This window comes from Carcharodon carcharias, chromosome 12 (genome assembly GCF_017639515.1).
Source record: "Carcharodon carcharias isolate sCarCar2 chromosome 12, sCarCar2.pri, whole genome shotgun sequence".
Taxonomy (NCBI): domain Eukaryota; kingdom Metazoa; phylum Chordata; class Chondrichthyes; order Lamniformes; family Lamnidae; genus Carcharodon; species Carcharodon carcharias.
Window position 1 is genome coordinate 21,450,470 of NC_054478.1, and position 26,276 is coordinate 21,476,745.

The 26,276-nt window shown below is 43.8% G+C and overlaps 1 protein-coding gene across 1 annotated transcript in view; it reads right to left on the minus strand.

Annotated features, from left to right (window-relative positions):
• The window catches only part of si:dkey-91i10.3 (cytochrome P450), a 94,732-nt gene that overhangs the window by 15,960 nt on the left and 52,496 nt on the right, over positions 1-26,276 (minus strand). The window contains exon 3 of the mRNA XM_041200135.1: positions 25,531-25,730. Within this exon, the coding sequence (XP_041056069.1) occupies positions 25,531-25,730 (200 nt within the window). The remainder of the gene's footprint in view (positions 1-25,530; positions 25,731-26,276) is intronic.

The window sequence follows — 26,276 nt, forward strand, 5'->3', positions numbered from 1 at the left end:
AGCTTGACTACATCCCTATGCAATCCAGGCCAATAAAAATATTTTTGTATCTTTGCCTCTGTCTTTCTAGTTCCTAAGTGTCCCTCTATTGGAATTTCATGAGCTATCCTCAGAATATCATTTCTATATCCAAATGGTAGTACAATCTGATGCACCTCCCTCCAGCTTTCATTTGATAAAGCATGATAAGGCCTCCCTTTTCTCATTAAAATATTACCTTTAAGGTAATAACATTCTGGAATACGTTTTGCCTCTGTTTCAGAGTAAGCTGTCTGATATAAATGTTTTATTTCCGAAACCTTTTTCTGTAACTCCACTAACCTCCTTGAGTTAAACATTTCAGCTGAATTGTCCTCTAGTTTTTCTTCCTGAACAACCTTATCAAACACTGTTATGACACAGCAGTTGGTAAAGGCTGAGTTATTTAAAATCCCAGAGGGAAACATTAACAACTGTCATAACCTATATTTTCAATTGGTATGTTTGAGTTGCAGCTCTGAATTCAGAAATGACACCCACCAAGCCTCAAGAGGTTTTTTATAAATTAAATTAAACATTTATTTATTTAACAAGAAATTAAACACATATACGTGTCTACAAATTACTACCATAATAATTATTAAACAACTCACCAAATTAATCACTCCCAGGTAAATCTTCCCCAGGGCAACAATAACCCATAGGCTTAAATAGACACCAGACAAAGCACATTTTATCTTATGAATTCAAAATGAGGTTGGTTCCTTTGCACCGTTGTAGGCTTACAAGCGGTTTAAATCTTATCTGCCTCTGATTTACACACACAAAACTCTTTACTGTATATACCTAGCCTTTGAATGCAAATTCTCATTGTATCACCAGGCCCTTTAAACCACACCTCTTTAGCAATAAAACCCCTTTCACAGTACCAATTTTATTAGTAATATAAACATATTGCTTGGTGTGTCCTAGCTGGGTGCAAGATTTCACGCTTTGAATGGTGTATTCAACAAAATGCAAATATACCCTTCTACCTTACTGTTTAACATTTCAAAACTACTATACATCAAAGCACCCAGACTAGCTAGCTTTGATCCAATTAAGACACACACACACCCACAGGCCCTACTACAAGTCCAGTTTAAAATAATTTCCAATAACATTATATATATTAATATATTCATGACAACAGTGTCAGCTAATTGGATTTCCACACTCTCTCTCTGCCTTTGAATTTCTTGTTCTTCTTGTTTCAACCTGTGAGCCTGTGATCTCATTATCACACAATCTGGAAACAATCCAGGATGCTCTCTCTGCAACACTTCTGTTGAAAACACTTCTACAGGTTGCTCAACTACCATAAGCATCACCCACATTTGTGATACAGCTATATCATTACCCAGAATAAAGTGAACCCTGCAATGGGCAACTTTTGTCACTACTCCAACAAACACCTCAGCTGTTATCCACTCACTCTTTGAATTCACCTTTCACAATGAAATAGGTTTAGCATCTCCATGAGCCCCACTTATTATCACCTGTTCCCGAAATACTCCCTCTGAACAAAAAATGTCACTATCCCACATTGAGGATTGACTAACCCCTGAGTCTCTTAAAATTTTAACATCTTTACTTACTCCACTCTGTACACATGAAAAGATTTTCCCTTCACTTAGAAAATCTCAAAGCATTTCTGCAACCTGCTCCTCTGAATTCTCTTGGGTAAATAGTGAACACATTCCCACTTCTTTACTTATCACTGATTCTCCCTGTTTTACCTGCACACAAACCACCGGTTTTTCCAGTGCCTGAGCTTCAGAACCCACAGTACTTTTACTTCCAGTACTTTTCTGCACCTCTATAATTCCAACAGATTTTCCCTGCAATTTCCAGCACACAGATTTCGTATGTACAACTTTATTACAATGAAAACACTTAAATTTTCAAATGTCACTTCTACTCTCAGCATCTTCCATTTTATTCTAAGGAAAAAAAAACACTGCAAATTTCCACCTACTCCTTTCTCATCCCTGATTAAGCACCTTCCTTTCACCTTCCCGCTTTTTATCCTTTTCTGGTTTAAAAGGGTGACAAAAAAAAGGTTTAGCTCTATGAACTAACTCATAATCATCAGCTCTGCTGCTTGTCTTACCGTTCCTCCAGATGAGTTCTCACTACCGGAGGGATCGAATCATTAAACTCTTTCAAAACAATTACCTCTCTAAGAGTTGCATATGCTGTCTCTATCTTTAATGCCCCTATCCACCGGTCAAAATTACTTTGTTTTACTCTTTCAAACTCAATATAAGTTCGCCCTGGCTGTTTTCTCATATTCCACAATTTCTGCCTGTATGCCTCAGGAACCAACTCATATGCATTCAAAATAACCTCTTTTTTTAACCACATCATAGTTCATCAACATTTATTCTGATAGTGAAGCTTATACCTCATGCGCTCTACCCACCGACCTGAATTGTAACAACAATGTCCAGTTTTCCTGTGGTCATTTCATTTGTTTAGCTATCTTCTCAAATGAAATAAAGAATGCTTCCACATCTCTTTCCTCAAACTTTGGAAGAGCTCATACAAATTTAAACATCTCACCACTGGGTTTAGGTTAAAGGTTTTTTTCTCCTCATAATTTTCCTGAGAATCTGAGGTCTCTTTTTTAACTTCCAACCTTTTAACCCAGAATGCCCTTTCTCCTTCCTTCTCTTTTTCCCTTGTCTCTCTTTCTTTATCCTTCTCTCTTGTCTGGAATTCCAGTTCCAGCTTCCTCTCTTTCTCCTGCCTTTCCACTTGCTCCCGTTGAAATGCCATTTCTTTTTCTCCTGCCTCTAGTTCCAGTTTTTTCATTTCCAATTCTTTTTCCTTTTCATTTCCCTCCAATTCAAGTTTTCTCAATTCCTTTGCCTCTTCACTTCTAACTGAAGTCTCACTACCTCTAGCTGTGACTCATTAGAGTCAGGCATCACTACTAACTTTAAATGCTATACCTTCAATTATATCTGCTTTCTTTGCTCCTGCAGGTAACCCCAATTGTAATTTATCCACCAATTCCATTAACTTAACTTTAGTTACCTTTTGTAAACCAGCCAAGGTTATAACTTCAACTCCCAGACAAGTCTGAGCAACTGCCAAAGCCATATTGCAGTCTCACCACTTTAAAAAACCTCACACCAACTTCTGGATTCAAAGTGCTCCTGATACTTGTAACTTTAAGATTCACCAACTCCAACCAAATCAAGGAATCTCAAATATATCCCACAAAGAGCCCCCAACTATGTTATGGCACAGCTGAGGGTAAATGGTGAGTTGTTCAAATCTCAAAGCAAAACTTGAAACAACTGCCACAACTTGTTTAGCAATTTGTATAAATTTCAAGATGTGTGCCTTGAATTCAGTAGTAATAAGACCACCAAGTCTTATAGGTTTTTACAAAACTAGGTTAAACATTTATTAATAAGAGAAATAATTTTAAACACATACATAGATATACAAATTACTACCATGATAACTTCTAATTCCCCTACTTCATCTGGCTCGCAGTTACACTTTTGTTAAGGCAACAGTAAGACACATAGATCTTAACAGACCCAGGCAAGGTGACACACAATACTCTGAACAGTTGAATTCAAAGTGAGTTTCTTAACCTCACTTCTTTGAAAACAGCAGCTTGAGGCATAGATGCTGAAGGCTTTTCAAACTTGTTAGATCTTAAACATGCCTCCTTTACACACAGCCTTCACGCTTTTATACATATTTTCCCCTTTGAATGCAAATTCCGATTGTTTCACTATGTCTTTGGACTTTACCTCCTGCTCACAAAAATTTATTATAGCACTACATTTACCAGTAATCTTTGAGAAAAATAAACACACAGTTTGTAAACCACCTGGCTAGGTGACACATTTCGTTCCTCCTTTGAAAATAATCTAGTCTGGTTTATTTAAAAATGCAAATGTCCTTCTACACTTTACATTCTAAACTTCCCCCATGTTTTCCATGGCCTGAATTTTTCCCGCGTAGGGCGGGCTCGGTGGGAGTGGGCGGGGTGGTTGCAGAGCTGACCGCCACCTGCAGTCGGTTCCACACCACCATTTTATGCGGAAGAAGTTCCAAGATATTAACCCGGCGACAGTGAAGGAATGGTGATATATTTCCAAATCAGGATGGAGTGTGGCTTGGAGGTGAACTTCCAGGTGGTGGTGTTCCCATCTGTCTGCTGTTTTGTCCTCCTAGATGGTAGTGGTCGTGGGTTTGGAAGCTGCTGCCTAAGGAGCCTTGGTGAGGTCCTGCAGTGCATCTTGTAGATGGTAAACACAGCTGCCACTGTGCATCAATGGTGGAGGGAGTGAATGTTTGTGGATGGGGTGTCAATCACGTGGGCTGCTTTGCCTGGATGGTGTCAAGCTTCTTGAGTGTTGTGAGAGCTGCATTCATTCAGTGAATTAAGGAGTATTCCACCACACTCCTGACCTGTGCCTTGTAGATGGTGCACAGGCTTTTGGGAGTCAGGAGGTGAGATACTCGCCGCAGGATTCCAAGCCTGTGACCTACTCTTGTAGCCACAATATCAATATGGCTAGTCCAGTTCAGTTTCTGGTCAATGGTAACCCCCAGGATGTTGATAATGTGGGATTCGGCGATGGCAATGCCATTGAATGTCAAGGGGTGATAATTGGATCCTCTCTTGTTGGAGCTGGTTATTCCCTGGCACTTGTGTGGCATGAATGCTACTTGCCACTTGTCAGCCCAATCCTAGATATTGTCCAGGTCTTGCTGCATTTGGACATGGACTGCTTCAATATCTGAGGAAGTTCGAATTGTGCTGAAGATTATGCAATCATCAGCAAACGTCCCCCCTTTTGACCTTATGATGGAAGGGAGGTCATTGATGAAGCAGCTGAAGATGGTTGGGCCAAGGACTCTATCCTGAGGAGCTCCTGCAGTGATGCCCTAGAACTGAGATGATTGATCTCCAACACCCACAACCATCTTCCTTTGTGCTAGGTATGACTCCAACCAGCAGAGCATTTTCCACCTGATTCCCATTGACTCCAGTTTTGCTAGAGCTCCTTGGTGTCATACTCAGATGCAACCTTGATGTGAAGGGCAGTCACTTTCCTTTCACCTCTGGTGTTCAACTCATTTGTCCATGTTTGAACCAAGACTGTAAAGAGGTCAGGAGCTGAGTGACCCTGGCAGAACCCAAACTGAGCATCAGTGAGCAGGTTATTGCTAAGCAAGTGCGGCTTGATAGCACTGTTGATGACCCCTTCCATTACTTTACTGATGATCGAGGGTAGACAGATGGTACAGTAATTGGCTGGGTTGGATTTGTCCTACTTTTTGTGTACAGGGCATACCTGGACAATTTTCCACATTGCCGGGTAAATACCATTGTTGTACCTGTACTGGAACAGCTTGGCTAGGGGCACAGCAAGTTCTGGAGCACAGTACTATGGCTGGAATATTGTCAGGGCCCAGAGCCTTCGCAGTATCAAATGCCTTCAGCCCTTTCTTGACATCACGTGGAGTGAATCGAATTGGCTGAAGACTGGCGTCTGTAATGCTGAGGAATTCTGGAGGGGGTTGAGATGGATTATCCGTTTGGCACTTCTGGCTGAAGATTATTGCAAATACTTCAGCCTTATCTTTTGCACTGACGTGCTGGGCTCCCCTATCATTGAGGATGGGATTCTTGTGGAGCCTCCTCCTCTAGTGAGTTGTTTAATTATCTACCACCATTCACAACTGGATGTGGCAGGACTGCAGAACTCAGATCTGATCCATTGGTTGTGGAATCACTTAGCTTTGTCTATCGCTTGCTACTTATACTGTTTGGCATGCAAATAGTCTGCGTTGTAGCTTCACCAGGTTGACACCTCATTTTTAAGTATGCCTGGTACTGCTCCTGGCAAGCCCTCATGCAATCTTCATTGAACCAGGGTTGATCCACTGGCGTGATGATGATGGTAAAGTGGGGGATATGCCAGGCCATAAGGTTACAGATTGTGATTGAGTAAGGTCTGTTGCTGCTGATGGCCCACAGTGCCTCATGGGTGCCCAGTCCAGAGTTGCTAGATCTGTTTGAAATCTATCCCATTTCGCACAGAGGCAGTGCCACCCACCATGATGGAGGATATCCTCAACGTGAAGACGGGACTTCATCTCCACAAGCACTGTATGCTGGTCATGCCTACTGACACTGTCATGGACAGATGCAGATGTGGCAGGCAGAATGGTGAGGATGAAGTCAAGTATGTTTCTCCCTCATGTTGTTTCCCTCACCACCTGCCACAGGCCCAGTGTAGCAGCTATGTCCTTTAGGACTTAGCCAACTCGGTCAGTAGTGGTGCTACTGAGCCACTGTTGGTGATGGACATTGATGTTCCTGGCCAGGAGTACATTTTGCACTCTTGCCTCCATGTGGTGTTCAGCATGGAGGAGCACTGATTCATTAGCTGAATGGGGGCAGTAGGTGGTAATCAGCAGGAGGTTTCCTTGCCTATGTTTGACCTGATGCCTTGAGACTTCGTGGGGTCCAGATTCGACGTTGGGGACTCCCAGGGCAACTCCCTCCCAACTGTATACCACTGTGCTGCCACATCTGCTGGGTCTGTCCTGCCGCTTGGACAGGACATAGTCAGGGATGGATGATAGTGGTGTCAGGGACATTATCTGTAAGATATGATTCCATGAGTATCACTATGTCAAGCTGTTGCTTGACTAGCCCATGAGATGGTCTCAGTGCTAGGTCCCCTGTTTTTTGTGTTATATATACTGATTTGGGCTTAAATGTAGGGAGCATGATTAAGAAGTTTGCAGACGACACAAAAATTGGCCATGATAGCGATGGGGATTGTTGCGGGAAGATATCAATGGACTGTCCAGGTGGGCAGAAAAGTGGCAAATGGAATTCAAACCAGAGAAGCGTGAGGCGATGCATTTTGGGAGGTCAAACAAGGCAAAGGATTACACATTACATGGGAGGATGCTGAAAGGTGTGGAGGAAGTGAGGGACCTTGGAGTCAATGTCCACAGATCCCTGTAGGTAGCAGGGCAGTTTGATAAGGTGGTTAAGAAAGCATATGGAACCCTTCCCTTTATTAGTCAAGGCATAGAATGTACAAGCAGGGAGGTTTTGCTGGAACTATATAAAACATTAGTTTGAACACAAACTTGAGTAGTGTGTGCAGTTATGGTCACCTCATTAGAGAAAGGATGTAATTGCACTCAAGAGGGTACAGAGGAGATTTATGAAGATGTTGCCAGGACTGGAAAATTGTAGCTACAAGGAGAGACTGGATAGCCTGGGGTTGTTCTCCTTGGAACAGAGGAGGCTGAGGGGAGATTTGATTAAGATGCGCAAGGTTGTGAGTGGCCTGGATACAGTGGATGGGAAGGGCCTATTCCTCTTAGCAGAGAGGTCAGTGACTAGGGGGCATAGATTTAAAGTGATTAATAGAAGAATTAGAGGGAAGAGGAGGAAATAGTTTTCATCAAAAGGGTGCTAGGTGTCTGGAACTCCTGCCTGAAAGGTTAGTAGAGACAGAAACCCTCAAATCATTCAAAATATGTTGGGATATGCACCTGAAGCCCTGTAACATGCAGGGCTACAGACCAAATGCTGGGAAATGGGATTAGGCTGGGTGGTTCATTTTTTGACTGGTACAGATGTGACGGGCAGAGTGGCCTCCTTCTATGGCATTAATTTCTCCAAATTTCCTAAATATCTGAAAATGAGGAATGTGCAGGGATGTGGGGAAAGTGAATTGCTAGAGCATGGACATGATGGGTCAAATGGCCTTCTTCTGTGCTGTAACAATTCTATAATTCTACGATCCGAAGCGACTACTTAGAATTCCTATACTCCTATGGATCATTAGCTTTCCTAATTCTTCCTGCCATAAAATTTAGACACAAAATCTCCCATTTTTATTTTTTTAAAATTCATTCTTAGGAATTAGGTGGCATTGATTGGGCATCTAATCCCCTTCTCTCAATGTTGTGAGGCAGCTGTAGTGTCTCCGCTAGCATTTTGATACAACTGAGTGGTTTTCTTGGCCAGTTAAGAGTTAACCTCACTGATGTGAGCCTGGAGCCCAGATAGAGCAAAGATGCCAGGTTTCACCCCCCAAAGGGCATGAATGAACCAACCGAAATGTTACAACAATCTGACAATTTTATGGTCACTTGCTTTGTCGGCTTTTTATTTTCAGATGTTTCTCATACTGAGGGGATTTAAATTCTTGGACTCTGACTTATGAATGTGGGCCGGGGATACCGATCAACCAAAAATGAACCATGGTAGAACAACTTACTGGAATTACAAACACAGGAATTTCCCTAAATATTAACATTGCTTGCTAGAGAATAGTTTGGAAAATTCTTGGCTGCACAGTTCACAGATGGAACCCTGAATCACTGTGGCAATGGAACCAGGCATTACAAATCGAAAAATAATGGAATGTTACAGCAAAGCACAGCAGCAAAGCCATTCAGCCCGTTGTGTCCTTGCTGGTGTAGTATAAGGGTCAGGCACATACAGGGTTAATGCGGGATTGAATGCAGTACTGCACACAAAGTGATGTAAGAGAGCACATGACCCACATTAAGTTTAGTGTTGGCAAAGCCATGAGCACCAGCAAGCATGGAGACCACTCCTAACTTGTACCTTTTACTGTATATTTGTAAATAGTTCCAACAGTCAATAAAGACTTACAGTTAACTTGTGGATGACTATGAAGATTTCTACCAAACTGTAATCAACACATTACAACAACTGGCACCCTGCAAGAGCAACTCAGTGAGTCCCACTCCCTTGCCTTTTCCCTATAGCACTGCAATTTCTTTCTCCTCAGGTAATTACCAACTCCCTTTTGGAAGCCATGATTGAATCTGCATCCACCACACTCTCAAGCAAAGCAGCAGCACTATCAAGCAGCACTTGTTTAGCAAGAACCTGCTCATTGATGCCCAGTTTGGGTTCCAGCAGGGCCACTCAGCTCCTGACCTCATTATGGCCGAGGTTCAATGTTGGACAAAAGAGCTGAGCTCCCGAGATGAGGTGAAATTGACTGCCATTGACATCAAGGCCATATTTAACCGAGTGTGGCATCAAGGAACCCTGGCAAAACTGGAGTCAATGGGAATCGGGGGAAAACTCTCCACAGGTTGGAGTCATACCTAATACAAAATAAGATGGTTGTGGTTTTGGAGGTCAGTCATCTCAGCTCCAGGACATCACTGCAGGAGTTCCTCAAGGTAGTGTCCTAGGCCCAACCCATCTTCAGCTGCTTCATCAATTATCTTCCTTCCAATATAAGGTCAGGAGTGGGGATGTTGATGATTGCACAATGTTCAGCACCATTCATGACTCCTCAGGCACTGGACCAGTCCATATCCAAATGCAGCAAGACCTAGACAATATCAAGACTTGGCTGACAAGTGGCAAGTAACCATCACACCATACAGTGCCAGGAAATGACCAACTCCAACAAGAGAGAATCTAACCATCACCCCTTGACGCTCAATGTCACTACCATCACTGAATCCCCCACTATCAACATCTGGGGGTTACCATTGACTAGAAACTGAACTGGACTAACCATATAAATACTGTAGCTACAAGAGCAGGTCAGAGGCTAGGAATCCTGCGACTAGTAACTCACCTCCCGATTCCCAAAAGCCTGTTCACCAGGTACAAGGCGCAAGTCAGAGTGTGATGGAATACTCCCCACTTCCCTGGATGAGTGCAGCTCCCACAACACTCAAGAAACTTGACACCCTCCAGGACAAATCAGCTGTTTTGATTGGCACCACATCCACGACCCACGAACAGTAGCAGGAGTGTGAACCACCTGCAAGTTGTCCTGCAGGAATTCACCAAGATTCTTTAGACAGCACCTTCCAAACCCACAACCGCTGCCATCTAGAAGGACAAGGGTAGTAGATAGATGGGAACACCACCGCCTGATAGTTCCCCTCCAAGTCGCTCACCATCCTGACTTGGAAATATTTTGCCATTCCTTCACTGTCACTGGGTCAAAATCCTGAAACTCCCTTCCTAACAGCAATGTGGGTGTACCTACACTACAGGGACTGCAACAGTTCAAGAAAGCAGCTTACTACCACCTTCTCAAGGGTAACTAGGGATGGACAATAAATGCTGGCCCAGTCAGCGAAGTCCACATCCTGTAAATGAGTAAAAAAGAACTCTGGTCAGACCCTAATAATTTTGAAAACCTCTATCTCAACCTTCTCTTCTCCAAGGAGAACAGCCCCGGGTTCTCCAATCTATAACCATAATTGAAGTCCCTCATCTTCAGAACCATTCTTAAGTCCTTTCCCCACCTTCTCCAATGTCTTCAAATCTTTCTGAAAGCGCAGTGCTCTGAACGGAACACAATGCTCCACTTGAGGCCGAAACAGTGTTTTATGAAGGTTCGTCACAACTTCTTTGCCTTTGTACTCTATGCCTCTATTTATAAAATCTAGGATCCCGAAGGCCCTTTTAACCACCTGCCCTGCTACCTTCAAGGATTTATGTACATATACCCAGTTCCCTCTCGTTCTGCACCTCCTTCAAAATTGTACCCTTTATTTTATATAGTCTCTCCTCATTCTTCCTACAACAAGGAAACTTCATCCTCCTAATACCAAGCTTATGGTTCCTGTATTCAGATCTCCCCTATCTTTCCTGACACAGAAATAAGGGGAAAATACAGCACAGTTAGGAGAAAGAATGCAATTGTACAGAACAGGGAGAGCAAAGGGATGGAAATATCCCTGAGATCACTGGTTAAGCTGCAGCTTCTGAAATATAGACCCAGTACAAACAAAACAGTAAAAACTGGGAAATATGAATACTGGTCCAAACTGGTCTTGTATACCTTAAAATGGAACATTAGTAAAAACTGGGGGTAAGAGTACTGGTCTGAACTGTTCTTTCCTTCTGGGGAGGAACAGCTAATTATTATCAGAGTGCATTGCCCTCACAGACAAATTTCCACCAAGTCAAGGTCCAGTCAACTGTTATAAAAGGGAGCTCAGTCTTTGGCCTGTGATCTCAGACATGTGTTTAACACATGCATCTGACACAGCTTCCTTTAAGGCATTACTGAAGGCTCTTCTGAGATATCAGACTTGTTTCATTGGTAACCCTCCTGTCTCTGAGTCAGAAGGCTGTCAGAAGGTCAAGCCCCCCTCCAAAAGACCTCTGAAGATAATCCTGGCTGGCTCTTCAGTATAGTACTGAAATCGTGCTACGCTGACAGAGGTGCCATCTTTTGCGCGTGATGTTAAATTATCGCCCTCTCAGTCAGACCTAAAAAGATCTCATGACACGACTTTGAAGAGCAGCAGCCAGTATCCTGGCCAATAGTTATCCTCAACCAACATCAATAAAATAGATTATCACGTCATCAACACAAATGCTGTTTGTGCGAGCTTGCTGTGTACAAATTGGCTGCTGCGTTTCCTACATTACAAAAATTGTTGTTGATATGGTACCCTTCACAACTTCAGGACATCCCAAAGCGTTTTGTAGCCAAATGCAGTTACTGTTTTAACGTAGGAAATTTGCACACAGCAAGCTCCCACAAACAGCAATGTGTAATGACCAGATAATCTGTATTAGTGATGCGAGTCGGTGGATAAATGATGGCCAGGGATAGCTCCACTGCTCAGACAATGCCATGGCACTAAGGGCATCATCATCCCAGATTTGCATTAAGTGCGTTTGCGGTCAGGAAAACAACGTTTTATCTGCCGGCCGCAATGGCGGCTTTTAATGCCATATCGTCCTAAACCCGCAGCATTAGTTAAGCATCCCTGGGATGAACATGGTTTTGATGATGGGCGGGCTCTGAATCGCCTGCCACTCCATCACCTCGCCAGGTACCACATTTAAAGTACAGCCATACTCGGGGCTTCTAGCACAGGATTGCAGCAAAGAAGACATGGCCCCGAAAGGCAAGAAGACTGCAGCCCTTGAGTGCCTTCTGGATGCCGTGGAGGTCCACTGTGATGTCCTCCACTGCCGCTCTAGGCGCGGGAGGGGGACCGGCTTGGTAGACGATGGCAGTAGTGATCAGTGCCAATGCTGCAGAGAAGAGGTTGGCCATCCAATACAGATAAGAGGATGAATGAGCTCATCCATTCAGCCAAGGTATGGCAATCGTCTCAGCACGGGCTGAGAGGACAATCGTGTCTGGTTTCAGGTTGTCGTGAAACCGATTGCGCCATATTGTTCACTCACGCCACCAAACACACCCAAGGCCAGTGGATACGGAAAATCCCTGCCGAAACATCTGAGATTGATAGATTTTTGGACTCTAAATAAATCAAGGGGCATGGGGACTGGGTGAGAAAGTGGCGGCCAGGGTAAGGATCAGCCTTGATCTTATTGAATAGCAGAGTAGGCTCAAGGTGCTACATCCACTTGCGAGGGCAGATAGGGCCTCGGTTTAACATCTCATCCAAAAGACAGCAGCATCAACAATGCAATACTCCCTTGGTACTGCACTGAGAGTGTCAGCTTGGAATTTGTGCTCAACATTCTGCAGTGAGGCTTTGAACAAACAGACATGCCTGACATTTTGTCGTAAATGCCTTTTTCCTGCAAGGAATTACAGCTATGCAGGCATACTGCATTTCACAGATGCCGCAGCGGGTCCCACCCATGATGGGGCCAGAAAATCCCAGCCACTATGTTTAATCCCCAATAATAGTCTTTCCCATCCCCTTTACATTTACTATGTTTAATCCTCATTCATCTATATTCCACTGTACCAGAACATACTATGCTTAGTGTTCATTAATATACTTTCCACCATATCATTATTCTATTCTTAATCCTCATAAGCCAATAATCAAAAGTAACCATTTCATAATATATTTCCTCAGTTTCCTGTCATAAAATTTACACACCAATGCTGGCAAGAAACACATATTCCACTATTTAATGGCATGTTCTGTACTGTTTGTGGTACTGTACTTAACTGACCCCTTATAATTGATCAAATTTGCATCAATGCTCGAGATGCGTATAATAAAAATATTGAACTCCCCTTGGTACGAATGTCATATAGTCAACCAACAGGGAAGCAGTGCTGGCGCAGGCGGACACATTGCACATGCGCAAAGTCACCTTCAAATCAGCTTCAGGAGATACAATGAAGACAGACTGGTATGGCCTTGGGGAATCCCAAAGCATTTTACAGACAATGAAACACTTTTAAACTGTAGTCACTGCTAAAACGTAGGAAATTCTGCAGCCAATTTACACACAATAAGCTCCCACAAACAGCAAAACAACCCTGCCCTTCATACATTTCCATGGGGTCTGTTACATCCAGCCGAATGGTTCTCATTGGAAAGACCACACCTCAGTCAGTGCCACACTCCCTCAGTACAGGCGCTAGAATGTCAGCCTGGATTTTTGTGCTCACTTCTCTTGGGAGGGGCTCAAATCCACAACCCTCTGACTCAGAGGCAAGAGTGCTACCAACTGACATCTAAAAGATAAGATAAGGAAATTGCTCCTGAGTCTGTTTATTCTGCATCTTTTATGGTTCGAACAGGTCTACTTTCATTTAAACTTCAGTAACTCTTCTCTGCAACATTTTTCCAGGTGATCTTTGGATCTTTATTTTGCACAGAGGCTTTAGTTTTAAGTTGAGATAGCGAGATGAAAGGTCAAGGACATGAAATCTGAAAAGTTTGATTGAAAATCTGAAGCAATCAGCAATTCGTAAAAAGCCTGAAGGTTGTTGAAGGGAAATATGATAAAGACTTGCATTTATATAGCACTTTTCGTGACCACAGGATGTCTCAAAGCACATTACAGCCACTTCTGAACGGTAGTCACAGTTGTAAAGTAGGAAATGCGGCAGTCAATTTCTGCACAACAAGCTCCCACAAACAGCAAAGTGATAACACCCAGATAATCTGTTTTTGTGACGTTGGTTGAAGGATAAATGTTGGTCAGGACACTGGGGAGAACTCCCCTGCTCTTCTGGAAAATAATGCGTGGGATCTTTTACATCCACCCAAGCAGGCAGATGAGGCCTATGTTTAATGTCCAGAAGAGAAGGGACCTCTGACCGTGCAGCACTCCCTCAGTACTGCACTGGAACGTGAGCCTTATTTTATGTGCTCAAGCCCTGGGATGGGACTTGAACAAACCTGGAACCTTGCAACTCAGACAAATGTGCTGCCAACAGAGGCACGAAGAAGAGCACTAAAGGAGGGAAAGACTTCCACAGTTTTGAAGCTCTGGGGTAGAATGAACTTGATTAGGGGACAGCACCGCAAGATTTTGGTTTCAAAGCAGTGAGGATCAGGGACCAGGAAAAACAATCTTGGAATTTCGAGCTTTTAGGGTTCAGGGGGAACCACAAAAAAAAGCTCAGATCAACAATGGCCACTATAGTGTGGCTCAAATAAGCTGAAAAAAAGGATTGGGGCTGCCTTGACTCGCACATGAAGAATCACCATTGTGAAGTAACCAGAGGAGGCAAGAGGGTTGCCTACTCTGGTTGGACAGATTCCTGGAAGTGTCATCACCCACCCCCAATTTCTCCAATCAAATTCCTTATATTTATCCAAACCACAGGCAATTCTGCAAGACAAGAATGCTTAAACAAAACCAGTTACCACACTCACTTTAGGTAACACCATCCTTATCAAAGAATCATTCAGCACTAAAGGTGGCCATTCAGCCCATCTTGTCTGCGCCAACTCTTTGAAAGAGCTGTCCAATTTAGTCCCACTTTCCCGCTCTTTCATATCCATGCAATTTTTTTCCTTTCATAAGTATTTATCCAATCTCCTTTGGAAAGCTCCTTTTGAATCTGCTTTCACTGGCCTTTCAGGCAGTGCATTCCAGATCACAACAACTCACTGAGTTAATTTGTTTCTCAAAGCAAGTGGCAGCGGAGATAGTGGATGCATTGGCTATAATATTCCAAAATTCCCTGGATTCTGGAAAGGTTCCAGTGGACTGTAAAAATGCTAATATAACATCCTTATTAAAAAAGGGGGGGAAGCAGAAAGTAGGAAACTATAAACCCGTTAGTTTAACATCTGTCATTGGGAAATTGTTGGAATCCATTATTAAGGAAGTCAAAATGCAGTCCATCAGAGTCAGCATGGTTTTATGAAGAGTAAATCGTGTTTGACCAATTTGCTAGAGTTCTTTGAAGATGTGACAAGCAAAGTGGATAATGGGAATCCTGTAAATATTGTATATCTGGACTGCCAGAAGGCCTTTGATAAGGTGCTGCACAAAAGATTAATACACAAGATAAGATCACATGGAGTTAGGGGTAATATATTAGCTTGGATAGAGGATTGACTAACCAACAGAAAGCAGAGAATTGGGATAAATGGTTCTTTTTCTGGATGGCAAGCTGAAACTAGTGGGGTGCCACAGGGTTCGGTCCTTGGACCCCAACTATTTACAATCTATATAAATGACTTGGATTCAGGGATAGAAGGTACGATTGCTAAATTTACAGATGACACCAAAATAGGTGGGAAAGTAAGTTGCAATGAAGAAATAAGAAATTTACAAATGGATATGGACAGGTTAGGTGAATGGGCCAAAATTTGGCAAATGAAGTTTAAGGTGAATAAGTGAGAGGTTATCCATTTTGGTTGGAAGAATAAAAAGGTGACTTATTATTTAAATGGAGAGAAACTTCAGAATGCTTCAGTGCAGAGGAATCTGGGTGTCCTCATGCATGAATCACTGAAAGCTAGCATGCAGGTACAGCAGGTAATAAGGAAGGCAAATGGAATTTTGGCATTTATTGCTAATGGAATAGGGTATAAAAATAGGGAAGTGTTGTTGCAACTGTACAAGGCTTTGGTGAGACTGCACTTAGAGTATTGTGCAGTTTTGGTCCCCTTACTTGAGGAAGGATGTAGTTGCATTGGAGGCGGTTCAGAGGAGGTTCACTAGATTGATTCCAGGGATGCAGGGCTTGTCTTATGAGGAGAGATTGAGCAGTTTAGGCCTATACTTGCTAGAGTTTAGAAGGATGAGAGGAGATCTAATTGAGATATATAAGATGCTAAAGGGGATAGACAAAGTAGACGTGGAGCGGATGTTTCTCCTTGTGGGGCATTCTAGAACAAGAGGCCATAGTTTTAGGCTAAGGAGTGGTAGATTTAAATCAGAGATGAGGAGGAATTACTTTTCTCAAAGGGTCGTAAATCTGTGGAATTCACTACCCCAGAGTGCAGTGGGTGCCAGGGCGCTGAATAAATTTAAGGAGTAGATAGATTTTTAATTAGTAATGGGTTGAAAGATTACGGGGAGAGGGCGGGAAATTGGAGTTGAGGCCGAAGTGAGATCAGCCATGATCATACTGAATCATGACAGGCTCGAGGGGCTGAATTGGCTACTCCTAGATCTTATCTTCATTTCCCCCTCATTTTTTTGCCAATTGTCTTAAATTCATGTCCTCTGGGGTTTTTTTCTCCTGACATATGCTGGAACCAGCCAGGAGAAAAACAACAAATTAATCACAGGGCGTGCCACAAAAGGAAGCTTTGAGAAAAATTCAGCCATTTAAAGGCAGCATTTTAGAAACTTCTTTGCAGGCAACCCTTAAATAAACATACAACAATCTGCTCTTAAAAACCATCAGCTCAACTTGAAACTTTTCTGCCTAAAGTGCTATGCAACAAATAGTGATCTGAATGGTCAGTCAGTCCTGTTCTCCAACAGGTCTGTGTGGTTCTATTTGGATCCAGTTCCACTCTTCAGTTTTCTGATTCGTTTGGAGGCTTTGTATCAGGAGGCGGTCAGACCCAGTAGATTAAGTACCTCAAGTCCGGTCAGTGGTCAGGGTCAACAGGGTGTGACTGCAAGTGAGGCAGGTAGATGGATCCTGTGTTCAGGAACAGAGGAGCCTCAGCTCTTGACCTTGTCCAACAGGTACGAGGTACTTGCTCCCTGTATGGATGAGGAAGAGGACTGTAGGGAGGATGAGCCAGCTGACCACAGCACCGTGGCACAGGAGGCCATTCAAGAGGGGAGAGCAAAAAGACAAGTGGTAGTTTTAGGGGATTCTATAATTAGGGGAATTGACAGCTACCTTTGTAAGCAGGATCGAGAGTCCCGCATGGTATGTTGCCTGCCCGCTGCCAGGGTAAGGGACATCTCTGACTGGCTTGAAAGGATTTTGGAGAGGGAGGGGGAGGATCCAGTTGTTGTGGTCCACGTCGGGACAAATAACATAGATAAAACTAGGAAAGAGGACCTGTTTGGGGATTATCAGGAACTAGGAAATAAATTAAAGAACAGGTCCTCAAGGGTTATAATCTCCGGATTACTACCCGAGCCACATGCAAATTGGCATAGGGACTCGAGAATAAGGGAAGTAAACACGTGGCTAAAGGAATGGTGTGGGAAAGAGGGTTTCCATTTCATGGGGCACTGGCATCAGTATTGGAACAGGAGGGATCTGTACCGTTGGGACGGTCTCCACCTGAACCGATCTGGGACCAATGTTCTAGCGAAAAGGGTAAATAGGGTGGTCAACAGGACTTTAAACTAGAAAGTGGGGGGGGGTGGAGGGAAGGGTAAAACTCCAAGAAGTATGACTAATGGGAAACAAAGCATCAGGTTAGCATGTGGGGGGTTGGATTCAACTTCATGGAAAATTATGAAAAAACTGAAAAGAAAGGAGAGCCCAGGAGAGGCTATTAAAGTCTCCAGAACACAAAATAGGACAGTGTTTGGAAAGGGCTAGGAATCTAACTTCAAGCACATCAGATAAAGGGATGACAATGAGAAACGGGACGGGAAATACAGGACTGAAGGTGTTGTATCTGAATGGTATACGAAACGCAGTATACGAAATAAGGTAAATGAGCTTATGCTGCAGATTGAAATTGGCAGGTATGATGTGGTAGGCATTACGAAGACATGGTTGCAAGGGATTCAGGACTGGGAGCTAAATATCCAAGGATATACATCCTATCAAAAAGATAGACAGGTTGGCAGAGGGGGTGGGGTTGCTTTGTTAGTTAGAAATGAAATTAAATCGATAGGAAGAAATGATGTAGGGTCAGATGATGTAGAATCTGTGTGGGTAGAGTTCAGGAACCGCAAAGGTAAAAATCCATAATGGGAGTTATGTACAGGCCTCCGAACAGTAATCAGGGTGTGGGGCAAAAGATACACCAGGAGATAGAAAAAGTGTGTAAGAAAGGCAAGGTTACAGTGATCATGAGGGATTTCAATATGCAGCTAGACTGGGAAAATCAGGTTGGTAGTGGATCCCAAGAAAAGGAATTTGTGGAATGTCTACGAGATGGCTTTTTGGAGCAGCTTGTGGTGGAGCCCACCAGGGAACAGGCAATTCTAGATTTAGTGATGTGTAATGAGGCAGATTTGATAAGGGAGCTTAAGGTGAAGGAACCCTTAGGAGGAAGTGACCATAATATGATAGAATTTACCCTGCAATTTGAGAGGAAAAAGCTGGAATCAGACATAATGGTATTACAGTTGAATAAAGGTAACTACAGAGGCATGAGGGAGGAGCTAACCAGAATTGACTGGGAGATGAGCCTAGCAGGAAAGACAGTGGAACAGCAATGGCAGGAGTTTCTGGGAGTAATTTGGGAGACACAGCAAAAATTCATCCCTAGGAAGAAGAAGCATACTAAAGGGAGGTCAAGGCAACCATGGCTGACAAGGGAAGTCAGGGACAGCATAAAAGCTAAAGAGAAAGCATACAATGCGGCAAAGAGCAGTGGGAAACCAGGGGATTGGAAAGCCTACAAAGACCAACAGAGGACAACTAAAAAAGAAATAAGGAGGGAGAAGATTAAATATGAGGGTAAACTAGTCAGTAATATAAAAGAAAATTGCAAGAGTTTTTTTAGATATATAAAAGGTAAGAGAGAAGCAAAAGTGGACATTGGGCCACTGGAATATGACGCTGGAGAAGTAGTAGTGGGGAACAAAGAAATGGCGGAGGAACTGAATAGGTACTTTGCGTCAGTCTTCACGGTGGAAGACACGAGTGACATCCCCAAAGTTCAAGAGAGTCGGGGGCACAGGTGAGTATGGTGGCCATTACCAAGGAGAAGGTGCTAGGAAAACTGAAAGATTTGAAGGTGGATAAATCACCTGGACCAGATGGATTACACCCCAGGGTTCTGAAGGAGATAGCTGAAGAGATAGTGGAGGCGTTAGTGGTGATCTTTCAGGAATCACTGGATTCAGGGAGGGTCCCAGAGGACTGGAAAATCACTAATGTAACCCTCCGTTTAAGAAGGGAGTGAGGCAAAACACAGGAAATTACAGGCCGATTAGCCTGACCTCGGTCTTTGGTAAGATTTTAAAGTCCATTATTAAGGATAAGATTTCAGAATACTTGGAAGTGCATGGTAAAATCGGGCAAAGTCAGCATGGTTTCATCAAGGGGAGGTCATGCCTGACAAATCTGTCAGGATTTTTTGATGAGGTAACGAGTAGGTTAGACAAAGGAGAACCAATGGATGTTATCTACTTGGACTTCCAGAAGGCCTTTGACAAGGTGCCGCACAGGAGGCTGCTCAGTAAGATAAGAGCCCATGGTGTTAGAGGCAAGGTACTAGCATGGATAGAAGATTGGCTGTCTGGCAGGAGCCAGAGAGTGGGGATAAGGGGGTCCTTCTCAGGATGGCGGCTGGTGACTAGTGGAGTTCCGCAGGGGTCAGTGTTGGGACCACAACTTTTCACTTTATACATTAATGATCTAGATGAAGGAACTGAGGGCATCCTGGCTAAGTTTGCAGATGATACAAAGATAGGTGGAGGGACAGGTAGTATTGAGGAGGCGGGGAGGCTGCAGAAGGATTTGGACAGGTTAGGAGAATGGGCAAAGAAGTGGCAGATGGAATCCAACATAGGGAAGTGTGAGGTCATGCACTTTGGTCGGAAGAATAGAGGCATGGACTATTTTCTAAATGGGGAGAGAATTCAGAAATCTGGAATGCAAAGGGACTTGGGAATCCTAGTCCAGGATTCTCTTAAGGTTAACTTGCAGGGTGAGTCAGTAGTTAGGAAGGCAAATGCAATGTTGGCATTTATTTTGAGAGGACTAGAATATAAAAGCAGTGATGTGCTGCTGAAGCTTTATAAGGCTCTGGTTAGACCGCATTTAGAACATTGTGAGCAATTTTGGGCCCCGTATTTCAGGAAGGATGTGCTGGCCCTGGAGAGGTCCAGAGGAGGTTCATGAGAATGATCCCAGGAATGAAAAGCTTAACATATGAGGAACGTTTGAGAACTCTGGGTCTATACTCGATGGAGTTTAGAAGGATGAGGGGGGATCTGATTGAAACTTACAGAATACTGAAAGGCCTGGATAGAGTGGATGTGGGGAAGATGTTTCCATTAGTAGGAGAGACTAGGACCCGAGGGCACAGCCTCAGAGTAAAGGGAAGACCTTTTAGAACAGAGATGAGGAGAAACTTCTTTAGCCAGAGAGTGGTGAATCTATGGAATTCATTGCCACAGAAGGCTGTGGAGGCCAGGTCATTGAGTGTATTTAAGACCAAGATAGATAGGTTCTTGATTGGTACGGGGAGAAGGCGGGAGAATGGGGTTGAGAAACTTATCAGCCATGACTGAATGGTGGAGCAGACTCGATGGGCCGATTGGCCTAATTTCTGCTCCTATGTCTTATGGTCTTATGGAAAGCCTTCAGTCTCAGCTAGTAACTGAGCTGATTGGTTGACACTGATGGCCTTCTATTGAAGTGTATAACTTTAATTTTCATAAAAATGATTTAAGATATTGACATTTATCAGAAGGTACAAATTGTTCATTAAATTGTTATCCTTGTTACAAATATGTTCGAACGCCGGTCTTGAGATTTAGAGTGCAAAAAAAAACACTCAAATCTGCAAAGAAACGGAAGGAAGCCAGGAAGTTATGCTAAACCTTTAGAAATCACTGGTTAGTCTCCAGCTGGATTTTTTAAAATTTATTTCCGGGATGTGCGCTTCGCTGGTTGGGCCAGCATTTATTGCTCACTCCTAATTGCCCTTGAGAAGGTGGTGGTGAGCTAATTTTTCAGAGAGTATTCCATCACACTCCTGACTTGTGCCTTGTAGATGGTGGTCAGGCTTTAGGGAGTCAGGAGGTGAGTTACGTGTCGCAGGATTCCTAGCCTCTGACCTGCTCTTGTAGCCACAGTATTTATATGGCTAGTCCAGTTCAGTTTCTGGTCAATGGAAAGCCCCAGGATGTTGATAGTGGGGGATCCAGTGGTGGTAATGCCATTGAACATCAAGGGCAATGGTTAGATTCTTTCTTGTTGGAGATGGTCACTGCCTGACACTTGTGTGGTGCGAATGTTACTTGCCACTTGTCAGCCCAAGCCTGGATATTGCCCTGGTCTTTCTGCATTTGGACATGGACTACTTCAGTATCTGAGGAGTCGCGAATGCTGAACATCCCCACTTCTGACCTTATGATGGAAGGAAGGTCATTAAGGAAGCAGCTGAAGATGGTTGGGCCGAGGACACTACCCTGAGTAACTCTTGCAGTGATGTCCTGGAGCTGAGATGACTGACCTCCAACAACCACAACCATCTTCCCTTGTGCTAGCTATGACTCCAATCAGCAGAGAGTTTTCCCCCTGATTCCCATTGACTCCAGTTTTGCTAGGGCTCCTTGATGTCACACTCTGTCAAGTGCTGCCTTGATGTCAAGGCAGTCACTCTCACCTCATCTCTGGAGTTCAGCTGTTTCGTCCACCATTCACAACTGGATGTGGCAGGACTGCAGAACTTATATTTGATCTGTTGGTTGTGGGATCGCTTGGCCCGGTCTATCATTTACTGCTCATCCTATTTGGCGCACAAGTAGTCCTAAATTATAGCTTCACCAGGTTAACAGCTCATTTTTAGGTATGCCTGGTACTGCTCCTGGCATGCCCTCCTGCAGTCTTCACTGAAGCAGGGTTGATCCCCAGCTTGATGGTACTGGTAGAGCGAGAGATATGCCGGGCCATGAGGTTACAGATTGTGTTCGAGTACAATTCTGCTGATGGCCCACTGCGCCTCATGGATGCCCAGTCTTGAGTTGCTAGATCTGTTTGAAATCTATCCCATTTAGCACGGTGTTAGTTCCACACATCATGATGAAGGGTATCCTTAATGTGAAGGCGGGACGTCATCTCCACAACGACTGTGCGGTGGTCACCCCTGCGTATATTGTCATAGACAGATGCATCTGCAGCGGGCAAGTTGGTGAGGATGAGGTCAAGTGTGTTTTTCCCTCTTTTTGGTTCCCTCACCGCCTACCACAGACCCAGTCTAGCAGCTATGTCCTTTACGACTCAGCAAGCTCGGTTTGTGGTGGTGCTACTGAGTCACTCTTGGTGATGGACATCGAAGTCCCCACCCAGGGCACATTCTGCACCCTTTCCACCCTCAGTGCTTCCTCCAATTGGTATTCTATATGGAGGAGCAATGATTCATCAGTTGAGGGAGGGCAGTACGTGGTAATCAGGAGGTTTTCTTGCCCATGTTTGACCTGATGCCATGAGATGGGGTCTGGAGTCAATGTTGAGGACTCCCAGGGCAACTCCCTCCTAACACATATTCGCTGTGCCACCACCTCTGCTGGGTCTGTCCTGCCAGTGGGACAGTTCATACCCAGGGATGGGTGATGGTGATGCCTGGGACATTATCTGTAAGATATGATTCTGAGAGTATGACTATGTGAGACAGCTCTCCCAATTTTGGCACTAGCCCCCAGAAGTTAGTAAGGAGGACTTTGCAGGGTCGACAGTTGTCGTTTCCGGTGCCTAGGTTGATGCTAGGTGTTCCATCCGATTTCATTCTTTTTTGTGACTTTGTAGCAACTGAGTGTCTTGCTAGGCCATTTCAGAGAGCATTTAAGAGTCAACCACATTGTAGGCCAGACCAGCTCAGGGCGAAAGATAAAGGGGCATTAGTGAACCAGGTGGCTTTTTATTAAATATAATAATCAACAATGGTTTCATGGTTATCATCAGACTTCTAATTCCAGATTTTTATTGAATTCAAATTCCACCATCTGCCGTGGTGGGATTCAAATTCACGTCCCCAGAGCATTACGCTGGGTCTCTGATTTACACTGAATTACTAGTCCAGCGACAATACCACTATGCCATCATCTCCCCGGTCAACTCTGAGCACCACACTTTAGTGGCAATGTCAAGGCCTTGGAGAAGGTGAGGAAGAGATTGAGGAACATAGGAGCAGGAACACAAGAAATAGGTAGAGGAGTTGACCATGCGGCCTGTCGAGCCTGCTCCACTATTCAGTACAATAATGGCTGATCTTGGGTTTCAACTCCATTTTCCCGCCCATTCCTCGTATCCCCTAATTCCTCGAGAGACCAAAAATCTGTCTATCCCAGCCTTAAATATGTTCAACGATGGAGCATCCACAACCCCATGGGTAGAGAATTCCAAAGACTCTCAACCCTTTGAGTGAAGTAATTTCTCCTCATTTCAGTCATAAATGATTAGCCCCTTATCCTGAGACTGTGCCCCGGTGTTTTAGATTCCCCGGCCAATGGAATCAATCTCTCAGCGTCTACCCTATCAAGCCCCTTTAGAACTTTGCAGGTTTCAATGAAATCACCTCTCATTCTTCTGAGCTCCAGAGAATTTAAGCCCAGTTTGCTCAGCGTCTCATTACAGGACAACCCCCTCACCCTAGGGAGCAATCTAGTGAACCTAGAGTAGGCCATTTGGCCGTTTCAGCCTGTTCCACCATTCAATAAGATCATGACTGATCTGATCGTGGTCTCAAATCCACTTTCTTGTATGGCCCAATAATCCTTGACTCCCTTGTCTATCAAAAATCTGTCTAACTCAGCCTTGAATAAATTCAATGACCTTTCCTACATTGTTTCCTGATGAAGAGAATTGCACAGACTAAGAACCCTCAAAGAACAAAATTCTCCTCATTTCTGTCTTAAAAAGGAGGCCTCTTATTTTGAAACAGTGCCCATAATTCTAATCTCCCCCCCACCCCAAACATCTTCCTGGTATTCACTCTGTCAAGTCCCCTCAGGATCTTATATGTTTCAATAAGATCGTTTCTCATTCTTCTAAGCTCCATTGGGTACAGGCCCAAGCTGTTCAACCTTTCTTTGTAAGGTTCTTACGTCTTAACTGCCCTCTGAAATGGCCTAGCTAGCCAGTCAGTTCAAGGGCAATTAGGAAAGGGGAACAAATGCTGGCTTGCCCAGTGAAGGCTGCATCCTATGTAAGAATAGATAAAAAAAAGTCCTCCTTCCCAGAAATGAGTCAAGTGAACCTTCCCGGAACTGCTTCTAATGTAATTATATCTTTTTTTCAAATAGGGAGACCAAAACTGTACATAGTATTCCAAATGTGGTCTCACCAAGGCCCTGCACAGCTGCAGTAAAATTTCCCTACTTTTATATTCCATTTCTCTGGCAATAAACACCGCCATTCCATTTGCCTGCCTACTCATTTGCTCTACCTGCATACTAACTTTTGTGATTCACATACCAGGACATCCAGGTCCCTCTGTACCATGAATCACAAGATTTTTTAGAATGGTACCAGGAATGAGTCATTTCATAGAAACACAGAAACATAGAAATCGGCCCTTTGAGCCTGCTCCACCATTCATTTTGATCATGACTGATCATCCAACTCAATAGCCTGCTCCCGCTTTTTCCCCATATCCTTTGATCCCTTTCGCCCCAAGAGCTATATCTAGCTCCTTCTTGAAAACATACAATGTTTTGGCCTCAACTACTTTCTGTGGTAGCAAATTCCACAGGCTCACCACTCTCTGGGTGAAGAAATTTTTCCTCATCTCAGTCCTAAATGGTCTACCCCATATCAGCACAGGATTTAAGGGGAGATTTAATGGAGGTGTTCAAAATTATCAGTGGTTTTGATAGAGTGCAGAGGGAGAAACTATTTCCACTGACAAGAGGGTCAGTAAGCAACAACGACTTGCTTTTATATAGTGTCTTTAACATAGCAAAACGTCCCCAAATCTTCACAAGAGCAATATCAATAAAAACATTTTTAATACCAAACCATGAAGGAGATTTCAGCACAGATGACAAAATCTTCACTTAAAAAGTAGTTTTGAAGGGGAACAGGGATGATCTTGAGTGACACAGACTTCTCAGTAAAGAGGGGTAATGGGTGACTCAACAGAGGTACTTAAACTTGTGAAAGAGTAATTTAGGGAAAACTTGTTGGTCGGTCACCAGAGGACCCAAATTTAAGACAGTCAGCAAAAGAGTCAGATGTGAGACTGAGGAGACATTTTTAAACACAACGAGGTGTTATAATCTGGAATGCATTGCCTGATGGGAAGATGGGAGCAGATTCAATCATAACTTTTAAAAAACCATTAGATGAATACTCGAGGGAGAAAGTTGCAGGGTTATTGGGAAAGGTCAAGAGACTGGGACTAACTGGATAATTAATTCACAGGCACAATGGACCTAATGGCTTCCTTCTGTTTTTTAAGATTTAAAGGTGATACCTTCAAATGCAAATTTGTACAGTTCACTGGACACATCGTTCACCATTACCCCTCCCCCTTGGTTTTCTCTCATCCACCGAATCTTCTTCACAAAGTCAGTCACCACCTCGTTGATGGCGGGAGAATAACTGGACACTTCTTTTGGCTTCATCATCTTGGGGTTCAAAATGGTCCGCAGGCGTTTCCAGTTTTCACCATATCTGAAACGGGAAGAATAAGAGGAGTAAGCCGCTGGCTACGCCTTGGGATGGATTTTACATGCAGAATTATTCCTCTCAACCACCTCCACCCCCTGACAGAAAAGTCAGTCTTGAGCCCGCTGACTCAGAATCCGGCTGCTCCGCAGCGATATTACAGTTGGAGCAGCGTTAATTGATTCAGAGTTGGACTTCCGCCCACAGGAGTGTCATGGACAGGAGAGACAGAAATTGAACTTCTTCATCCTCTTCCCATCTGTCCACAAGCAGAGGTGTTTTTCAAGTATTGTTAAAGTGGGCTATGGCATGTTTCCCCAATCCCTGTTTGTGTGATCCAATTTACTAATGACTCGCAGCAAACTCATTATGATTATTTCAGAAGGTTACATTATTCACATTCAAATTGCAGGGTTGGGGGGAGCGGTGGGGGGGGGGGGGGGGTTGTGGGGGGGGGGCGGTGGGGGGTAGTGTTCACAACAGCATGTAGACACACACACACACACACAAACACAGAGTAATGGGGGATAGAAAAGAGAAAGATTTACAACT